Genomic DNA, 11,437 nt, shown 5'->3' with positions numbered 1-11,437 from the left:
TCTTCTTCTTCTTCTTCTTCTTCTTCTTCTTCTTCTTCTTCTTCTTCTTCTTCACTTTCACTCCGCCGGCCATTTAGGCGTGTCTGTTTCAATTTTTCCTCACACAAAGTAACTATTATTGTGTCGATGTGCTCTCTTTACTCAAACATATAAGAACTTGAACATTATTTTAACAAATGCCAGATTTCAACACGATACCTCACATTTTTCTTGGCCGTTTCCAGGATATCAACGACGAAGGACCCATATTCTCCCAGGCAAATTACACGTTTGCAGTGCAGGAAAACTTGCCAATAGGATCAATTATTGGACTGGTAAGTTATAAATACATAATAATTTGTTACATGTATATCCCTGTGCCCCGCCCCTCAACAACAAGCTTTGTACTTTGTAAGCTCTACCATCTGTAATATTACAATCAAGAAAAGATACATACTGTTGGTACACTAGTGGTTTAATAAAAAATAAAAATAAAACTTTTCTGTCTGGAGGAAGCATTTCCTTTCTTGGCTTAAAACTGTTGAGCAGCTTATTGATAGTATCCTTTATTTGACTTTTTGCTATTCAGTGCATTGTATAAGATAATACAACAATAAAAAATAATTTCACAAAATTGTTACTTTTTAAAAACATACTCGATCCTTTTCTTTAACCTGCAGTACATTGAATCTTTTTTTTTTTAAACATGCACCCCTTTTAAATAGTCTGTTGTTGCTACTTTCAGGCCAACAATGATGATTAATTGTGAGGCAGCGTGGTGGAATCAGACTCTCGTCAATTTTTGGGCGTGTAGAGTTATTGCTATCATCTTAAAGCTTGTTTACTTGTCTTTTTGGGGAGAAACAAATATCCATTTATCTTGAATACAAGTCGAAATATGTGCGAAAGAAGGAGGTGGGGGTTTACCTATTTTGAGAGGTAAAATTAGTGAAAAAATGGCCTCCAAAGATTAGTTATATCGTTAGCTTAAGAGTCCGTGGTAACTAAAAATTTCCATTTTTGTGCCTTTAATCAACGGGGAAAATCCACACAGAAATTAGTTCTTTAATGGGCATGAAAGGTGTTTAGCCAAAAAACAAAAATTTGATAAAAATTCACGAACCAGCGGAAAAATACAAGTTTCTTCATTTTGATTATTTTGACGAGAGCCTGATTCCACCACGCTGCCTCACAATTCTTTTTTCAATGTAAATATAGTGTTGTTTTGCCCCCACCTATACCATTTAGACTACATAAAAGACGGGTTGACACTGCCTACCTGGTTCGAAAGGGATTCAACTTCTAAGCAAAAAGACTGAGGAACTCGATAGAAATTCCCCCATCTCGGGAATCGAACTAAATTAGTGTCCTGCGTTCAACAGTGAAACGCATATCCACTATACCACAGACAGCGGTAGGCGTACACCAGTTCTACAAACTGTAACTTTTCAATGCCTGCATACAAATATTGCATTAATTAAACTACGTACTGATTTGATGAGACTTTTTTATGGCAACTTCCCATATATTGAGTCACTTGCTTGTTTAAGTGAATGGCTTTAAACCAATGGCAAAACCCAAATCTATGTATGTGATATTATGAGTTATAACATTTGATGAATCTCAACACAAAGAAATTTACTGAGGCATGGTAAATAAACACACACACACACACACACACACACACGTACACGTACACTCTCTCTCTCTCTCACACACACACACACATACAAACATGTACACAAACACACACACACACACACACACACACACATAAACACACACACACACACACACACACACACACACACATATATACACACACACACACATGCATGTTTACATACAAGGAGGCACGCACACACGCACGAAAAAATAATTTTGTCTTGACAAACAAAAATATTGTACTTTATAACAAGATATTAAAATTCTCGCACACCTCACAATGTCTATATTTCACGTATTACAATGACGGTTTGAATGAATGCAGGTGAAAGCCACGGACAGGGACTCGGGTACCAATGGTATGTTAAGGTACGCCATACTGAACAGTGGCCCGTCACATCTGTTTTCTGTGGACTCAATAACTGGACAGATAACTTCCATAGCTGCTCTTGACCGTGAGGTTCAAGATTCTGTGACCCTCACCGTCTCTGCAGCTGATTTAGGACCTGTTTCTAGATCTGCATCTGCAGTAGTAAACATCAATATAGTGGTCAGTACCGGTTCGGCATCATCATCATCATCATCATCATCATCATCATCATCATCATCATCATCATTATCATTATCAGCAGCAGCAGCAGCAACAGCAGCAGCAGCAGCAGCAGCAGTAGAAGCAGCAGCAGCAGCAGCAGAAGCAGCAGCAGCAAAAGTACAAACAGCAGGAGCAGCAGCAGCAGGAGCAGGAGCATCATCATTATCATCGCCGCCATCATCATCATCATCATCATCATCATCATCATCATCATCATCATCATCATCATCATCATCATCATCATCATCATCATCATCATCACAATAATGATTGATTAGTATTAATACTTTCATCGATAATGGTAATGGGTAATTGCACCATTTCTATTCATGAACACTGGAAGTGTTCCACTGCAGCATACACTGTACGCCAGATGGCCAGGCCTTTCCTATATGCCCCGTCCATCCTATAATCTTATGCAAATGTAATTTAAAAAGTCGTCAGAATAATTTTAAAAAATCAAAATACACTGTTTTCCTCGTAATTATTTAGCATTATAAAATTGCGTTTCGTTCCTACTTCTGTTTTCAGAGAATAGATTTTGTCAACTTCTTACAATTTTTTGAAGTAAATGTAAATGAATATAGAAAGTTGAGCTGCAAAACCCTTCATTTACATTACATATGTGAGGCAGCCAGGAGCAATCAGGCTCTCGTCAAAATAATCGAAGTGAAGAAACTTGTATTTTTTCGCTGGTTCATGAACTTTTTGTTTTTTTGGCTCAACACCTTTCATGCCCATTAAAGAACTCAGTTCTGTGTGGATTTTTCTGAAAGACGTTAATTAAAGGCACAAAAAATGTAAATTTTCAGTTACCACGGATTCTAAAGCTAAGAAAATAACTAATCTTTGGAAGTCATTTTTTACTCATTTTACCTTTGAAAACAGGTGATCCCGACCTCCTTCTTTCGGAATTATCTCGACTTGTATTCAAGATAGATGGACATTTTTTTCATCCAAATAAACACAAGGGAACAAGCTTTAAGATGATACCTATAACTCTACATGCCAAAAAATTGACGAGAGCCTGATTCCACCACGCTGCCTCACATTTATTCCAACAAAGCTTCACCGTGCTTTTCTATTTAAATATTTTTTCCCTTGTGCTTTATTTAGACACAGAGACTTCTACTGTAGAATGGATGCGCATACAACCTTGTTTGTAAGTAAGTGAAATCATGCTTTGCGACTCACTAAAACACATGCAGATACTTGTCTTTATATCACATTATTACATTTCGCGGGCAAGACCTACTATAGTAAGCCTATATCTTGAAAATCCCCCCCCCCCCAAAAAAAAATATTTTAAAAAAATAATAACATTATAAAACATACATTACAATAATAAATACATTGATAAATAAATAAAAAATAGATCAGTAAAAGTTGTTTAATTGTTCGACATGTCAAAACATCTCAGTAAAACCTTAGATCTGAACGCAGTTCTGGAACATATAAACATTTTTGTCTTTCTTGTTCTCAGGATGTCAACGACAACGCACCCATATTCTCTGCTGCCAACTACATGTTCGTACTGTCGGATCGTGCTCCGATTGGAACAAGGATAGGACAAGTTAGTACGCTTTTGTCTTAAACGTTCAGTATAATTCGGTTTATCAAGTTGAATGAAGGTACGTTTCAAGAAGAAGAAGAAGAAGAAGAAGAAGAAGAAGAAGAAGAAGAAGAAGAAGAACAAGAAGAACAAGAAGAACAAGAACAAGAACAAGAACAAGAAAAAGAACAAAAACAAGAACAAAAACAAGAACAAGAAAAAGAACAAAAATATTAATACTAATATAAATAATAACGTCAAAGAAATAATTATAAACATAATGAACATAATAATAATTTATTATATGACGTCTATAGAGTGCTCTACCCCGAATGAAGAACACAAGCTTAGAGCACTTTACAAGCACAAGTAGCAATGCATAGACAATACAGTCTTTCTCACTAAAAGTCTTCATACTGTGTTTCTTTACTCATGGGACAAAAATGAATTGAGCTGACTTCTAAAAATGGATTATTCAACGATCTATTGATCTAACTATAAATGAACAGGCAGTATTCTCCCGAATTGGAGGATTTACATGCCCTTTTACACATTTTACGTTTTATTCATAGGAAAAGTAGATCTAATTTTTTTTATCAACTCATGGCCTTAAACTGAAAGCTGGAATATACAATTCAACGTATTTCATAATTAGTATGATGTTGCATAATCATTCAAGAATCGTTCATAAAATAAATAGGGAGATATATACACACCTCTACCTCCCCCTCACGTCAAGTCAATCAACTTCTATCTCCCAGGTCTTTGCGACAGATTTTGACATGGGGGCTAATGGAATGATCACATATTCTTTGAAAGACGACGGGGCATCTCTGCAGTTCGCCATTGACGACCACACAGGGCAGATAACTGTCGTCTCTGCTTTGACTTCAAGGGACGTAAACTTTACAGTTTGTGCAACTGACAACGGACTTCCTGCATTTTCCAGTGACGCACAAGTCCTTGTCCAAATCTCGGTCAGTTTTGTTCTTTATTGATATTGATCTTGTTGCTTTGTTGTTTGGTTTTGGGTTGTTGTTTTTTTGTTGCTGTTGTCTTGGTTTTTTCCCCTCCCCTGAAGCATCTGTTTCCTCCTCTGACAATACGTAAGGCAGTGTGGTGGAATCAGGCTCTCGTCAAAATAGTCAAAGTGAAGAAACTTGGATTTTTCCGCAGGTTTGTGAAATGTTATCAAATTTTTGCTTTTTGGGCTCAACACCTTTCATGCCCATTAAAGAATTCATTTCTGTGTGGATTTTTCAGAAAAACGTTGATTAAAGGCACATAAGATGTACATTTTCAGTTACCACGGACTCTTAAGCTAAGGAAATAAATAATCTTTAGCGGCCATTTTCTCACTAATTTTACCTCTGAAAACAGGTGACCCCCATATCCTTCATTCTCAAATATCTCGACTTGTATTTCAAATAAACAGATATTTTGTTCATCCAATAAAGACAAGTAAACAAGCTTTACGATGATACCAATATCTCTATGTGCCCAAAAATTGACGAGAGCCTGATTATACCACGCTGCCTCACAACAGGCTTGCAGAAAAACGTTAATCAATAAGGCAATAAATTTTAATAGCATTCTAAGTCTCGGAATCTGCTCTAACGGCCTACTGTCTAAGACAATCACCTGTACAAATAACCACTCCGACTTCCCCCTTTCCGATCTTTATGAAAAAATATACACTATACGAGGCTGCAACTGTCCAAGAAAACAATCTTCCTCCTCAACAATGGGTAGATCTAGCTGTATTGGAAGGTTTCTTCAAACCGGCAACGTGCTTTTTGAATGTTGATAAATAATATCTTATAATTTCAACCGAGAGGCCGAAGACAGAAACCTTTCTTCTTATTTTCCAAGTGCTTTTAAATTCTGTGGTAACTTTTAGACTCCCGATTTGTTTTTATCCCATTTTGACCGCAGGCAGACGAAAGTTATCCAGGTTTAACAGGCGCCCCGGGGGTGGGGTAGTGACCGGGGGGGGGGGGTAAATAGAACTACTTACTCTTAAATATGAGCGTAGAGTGGTGGCAGTGTCGCAAAATCAAGAAATACGTAAGCTAAGTTGCTGTAAACCAATTATTATTGTAGTAACCCCATGTATGAACCCAAAAGGGAGGTGGTCAATGTTGTGCCCAAATAAAGAAATTACCGGCTCAAGATTTTAAAAATGTTTTTGTTTTGTCGCTAGCCTACTATGGGGTTGTGTGTGTGTGTGTGTGTGTTCGTGTGTGTGTGTGTGTGTGTGAGAGAGAGAGAGAGAGAGAGAGAGAAAGAGAGAGAGAGAGAGAGAGAGACAGAGAGAGAGAGAGAGAGAGAGAGAGAGAGAGAGAGAGAGAGAGAGAGAGAGGGGGGGGGGTGGTTATGAAAGTTACATGCATATTGGTACATCATTAAACAAGGACAAACGAAACTGAACAAGCTATAATTGTGAAGCAGCGTTGTGGAATCAGGCTCTCGCCAATTTTTGGGAATGTAGAGGTATTGGTATCATCTTAAAGCTTATTCACTTGTCTTTATTTGGATGGAAAAAATATCCATTTATCTTGAATACAAGTCGAGATATTTGCATTTCGAAGGAGCTGGGTTTTCAGAGGTAAAATTAGTGATAAAATGGCCGCCAAAGATTAGTTATTTCCTTAGCTTAAGAGTCCGTGGTAACTGAAAATTTACTTTTTTGTGCCTTTAATCAATGTTTTTCAGAAAAAAACACACAGAAATGAGTTCTTCGATGAGTATGAAAGGTGCTGAGCCAAAAAACAAATATTTGATAAAAATTCATAAAACTGCGGAAAAATGCAGGTTTCTTCACTTTGAGTATTTTGACGAGAGCCTGATTTCACCACGCTGCCTCACAAATATGTTCCTTTCATGCTTTTGTTTTCATATCTGACAGGCTGACATCGTCGTGGGCTGAGAGAGATCTCTACAGGAACTCAGCTCTGAAGCCTGTGTCGTTCACAAGACTTCACCCTATGTTTCGATTTTTTTTTTTTTATGTCTGTACATTTTGGAAATAAAAACAACTCCCCTATTCGCAGTGTAGTGTGTTCTGGGCGCTTTCATTTTCTTGTCTGTGTGCAAATGTGGGTGCCATAGTGAGTGCGTGTTTTTGTTGTTTATAATGATAAAACCAATGAGAAAAAAATTATAACATTATACTGTAGTACTAGCAGTAATACTATAATACTAATAGTAATAATGATAATAAAAATAATAATAATAATAATAATAATGATAATGATAATGATAATAAAAATAATAATAATAATAATAATAATAATGATAATAAAAATAATAATAATAATAATAATAATAATGATAATAAATAATAATAATACTAATAATAATAATGATAAATAAAATAAAATGATGATAACTATAACAAAAACAATAACAATAACAATAATAATAACAATGATAATGTTGATTTTAATAATAATAATAATAATAATAATAATAATAATAATAATAATAATAATAATATAACAATAACAAAAACAATAACAATAATAATAATAATGATAATGACAAAAATAATAATAATAATAATAATAATAATAATAGTAATAATAATAATAGTAATAGGAACAGTAATGATAATAATTATAATAATAATAATAATAATAATAACAATAATAATAATAGATAATTAATAATAATAATAATAATAATAATAATAATAATATAACAATAACAAAAACAATGACAATAATAATAATAATGATAATGACAAAAATAATAATAATAATAATAATAATAATAATAATAATAATAATAATAGGAACAGTAATAATAATAATAATAATAATAATAATAATAATAATAATAATAATAATAATAATAATAATAATAATAATAATATAATAGTAATAATAATAATAATAATAATAATAATAATAATAATAACAATAATAATAATAATACAAATAATTCCCATTGCAAAATGGAAAACGTCAGGAAGACACATATGAAGTGGCTTTCCACAGAGCACAACGTCAGACCCCTAACGGAATTCGAACCCACGACTTAACGGTTGAGAGTCCTAAGGGGTTCCTGCAGTGGAAACATGCAATTGATAACACAACAACAATGCAACAGTTTGTAGTGATAGCTCCAGAGACTGGAACACGGCATTGTCATAAGTACTGTCCAGAGACAGGAACACGGCATTGTCATAAGTACTGTCCAGAGACAGGAACACAGCATTGTCGTAAGTACTGTCCAGAGACAGGAACACAGCATTGTCATAAGTACTGATGGAAGCACAAAGAAAATATATTGTTAGGTGGTTTTTATGTATGTGTATCTCCCCCCTCCTAATTGTTACGGAGAGAAGGTAGAGGACACTGGGTGTCGGCGGACAGAGAGGGGACTGACCACTGACCAGAGCACTGTGGTGGAGGGTGGGGGTGAGTCTGACCAACAGGGGGTGCAAAGTGGAGGAGGCTTGGGTCGGGGGTAGAGCTGAGATTGGGAGAATAGAAGGGGAGGTAAATTATGTCGGAGGGCTTGGATTGGAAAGGGGCTTTCATTTTCCCCACACATAAAAAGATTTAGATTAGGATAGCTGACAATGCTCTGTAAGAGTTACCCAACCTTGATTGTCGATCCATGATACAGTGATTGCCAGATTTTAAACGTCACTACGGCCAACGCTTCCTTGCTTCTTTCTATGGAGATTTTTTTTCCAAATAGGTTTAGTCTTGCACGCTTTTTAAAAGTCTGTGAATACTGATACCAAGACATGGTTTTGACGGTTGGTGTTCTGGCTTTTAAACAGGCCGTCTAAATCAAGACATATTTTAACTTAGTTTGGGGAAGCTAGTTTGAATTGTCTAGTATGCCTTAAGTCGTAAATGACTAATCCGTCCCCTTTTAGTATGTAATTATCTGGAAATGTGTTAGTGTACATGTAGTCTTTGTTGGCACGGGGTAGGCATTTTGAAGTCAGTTTAGCAGTCATCTTGCGCCCAGTCCACAATATTCAATACTGAATAATTGGTGTCTTCTTGAACAGGCCATAATTCTTCTTGCCGACAACATCCGGGTACAAATTCCCATTTGAATGATAATAATAATAACAAGAGCATTAATTGTATCCCGCCTTTCCCCACGGAATGGGCCCAGGGAGATGAAAAACGCATTCATACTAACACCATACACATTCATCATGTGCGCAATTTTTGACAACAACATTCTTTCAGACAATAAAAAATGCTCATACAAAAAGGCAAAGGCATTGTCCATTAATTAAAATATTTCTTAAATAGATGTGTTTTGAGTCCCCTTTTGAAGGTATCAAGTTTTATTTCGCTTCTCAAATCATGAGGGAAATTGTTCCAAACTGTTGGCCCAGAAAAAGAAAAAGCTCTCTCACCATATTTCTTCAGTGACACACGAGGTGTTGAAATTAGTCTAGAGCCACTGGATCTTAGTTCACGTGATTGTGTGTATGGCACAATGAGTTCTTGAATGTATGTGGGAGACTGGTTAGTTTGACCTTTGAAGCATAGTAGGGCTAACTTAAATTCAATTCTCGCTTTCAGTGGATGCCAATGGAGCTCTTTAAGTAAGGGAGTCACATGATGACGTTTTGATTGCTTTAATACTAGCCTGGCAGCAATGTTTTGAATGCGTTGGAGTTTTGCAATTTTTTCTTCGGGTAGGCCAGCGAACAGTGAATTGCAATATTCAATGCGTGACAAAATGAAGGCAAACACTAGTTTTTTGGTGGCATCAGTGCGAAGAAATTTCCTTATGTGAGCAATTCTTCTCATTTCTAAGTATGAAATTTTACATAGAGGGTTAAGTTGGGTCTCCATGGACAAGTCTTTGTCTAAGTTTACTCCTAAATTTTTTGCTTTGTTTGAAAAAGCGACAGTACCTTTGCCAATGGCGAGACATTTTACATCAAGAGCATTTATCTTTGAGCTGGTTGAGCATGGCATGATTTCTGTTTTGTCATCATTTAATTTCAATTTATTTTCAGTCATCCATGCTTTTACAGATTCAAAACATTCTGAGGTGTCTTTTAACAGAGTTTGAATTTTGTTGGGTTTGCTGACTTCTAAAGTTGTGTGTCATCTGCGTACATATGGTAGGGCATGGAATGGTGTCTGATGGTACGACCAAGAGGTAAGGTGTACATAGTGTACAGCACAGGTCCTAGTACTGACCCCTGGAGCACACCAAATCCCAGCAATTGATGACAGGATTGCATGCCCTCAACAACAACAAAGTATGATCTATCATTGAGGTAAGATCGAAACCATTCAAGTACGGTGCCAGATATTCCGAACACATCCGACAAACGACTCAACATGATGTTGTGGTCTAAAGTATCAAATGCTGAAGACAGGTCTAAAAGTGAGAGAATGGATATCAAACCCTCATCTGCAGCATTGAGTAGATCAGAGACAATTCTGAGCAAAGCAGTCTCAGTACTATGGTTTTCTCTGTATGCCGACTGAAATGGCTCAAACAAGTTATTCTTTGTGAGGTGATCTCTAAGTTGTGCAAGAACAACTTTTTCCTAAACGTTGGAAAGAAGAGGTAAGTTTGATACTGGACGGTAGTTCTTGAGGTCATTAGGGTCAAGGCCAGGCTTTTTAATCAGAGGTGAGATAGATGCTGTTTTGAAGCATGGTGGAACTGTACCCTCGCTTAATGATGTGTTCACAATTGAAGTTATAACATTAATAACATCGTCAATATGACTGTGCAATAAGTCAGTTGGCATTGGGTCTAAATGACAGGATTTAGGTGGGCATGCCATGACAGTGTCTTTCACAAATTCACGACTAACTGACTTGAACGTTTCAAGAGGTTCATCATTAAATGGTTCAGACATTGTGATGTTACTTGTCTTGTTCTCTGAGTCTAATCCTTGCCGAATTCGGACAACCTTGTTATGGACGTAAGTACAGAATTTGTCCGGCCGTGCTTCCATTGGAACATTGTTTGGCAAGGTTTTTGTTTTGGCTTGTCCACTGATGAGAGGAAAAGTCGAATACAGTGCTTTTCCCAAAAACACAATGACAGGGTTTAAACCCATGACCTTTCGGTTGCAAGCCCGAAAGCCTAACCACTAGACTACCAATGCCAATGTGGGTTTTTTCAAAACTTGAACAAAGAACAAGTTAAATCCAGTTTTCTGAGGTAAACCTTTTATTTCACGCAGTGTATAATGGTGAACAATTATTATTGTGATGAATTATATTATACAGTTGTGTATCACAGTCAAGTTTGATTTGAGTTCACAGTGGGGCCAGGGTTATTATTGAAGGAAATATCATTTTGTGTGTGTGTACTTGTATGGGGTAAGATCATACAGAGGAGTAGTACAGGGTGATTAAAAAAAACAACAACTGTACAACTTTTTTCTGAATATCTCGCACACAAAAATATTCTAGAATGCTGTAAATAGGAACATATAATTCATTCAAAAGGATATTGTTTGACATAAAATCAACGAAGGAGAAACTTATTTAGAAAACGGAAATGGTTAAAAGAAAAAAGCACCCAAAATTACAAAGTTCACCAATTTAAAAAAAAATCTTGTAAAGGAAGTCGTGGAAAGATTGGTTGACTTTTTTCTTTCTTTTCTCTTTGACATTTAATTTTCCATCCCTGTA

The 11,437-nt window shown here is 36.0% G+C and overlaps 1 protein-coding gene across 1 annotated transcript in view; it reads left to right on the top strand.

Moving 5' to 3' along the window:
* Positions 1-6,840, top strand: part of LOC101847181 (protocadherin-11 X-linked) — a gene marked incomplete in the record, with an annotated part of 12,548 nt that extends 5,708 nt beyond the window's left edge. Inside the window, 5 exon segments of the mRNA XM_013080645.1 lie at positions 225-314; positions 1,970-2,194; positions 3,720-3,809; positions 4,550-4,765; positions 6,697-6,840. Coding sequence (XP_012936099.1) covers positions 225-314; positions 1,970-2,194; positions 3,720-3,809; positions 4,550-4,765; positions 6,697-6,717 — 642 coding nt within the window.
* Positions 6,841-11,437: the final 4,597 nt, after the last annotated feature.

This window comes from Aplysia californica, unplaced genomic scaffold, assembly GCF_000002075.1.
Source record: "Aplysia californica isolate F4 #8 unplaced genomic scaffold, AplCal3.0 scaffold00094, whole genome shotgun sequence".
NCBI lineage: Eukaryota > Metazoa > Mollusca > Gastropoda > Aplysiida > Aplysiidae > Aplysia > Aplysia californica.
Note: the sequence above shows the minus strand (reverse complement) of the source record. Positions and strands in the feature narration are given on the sequence as shown.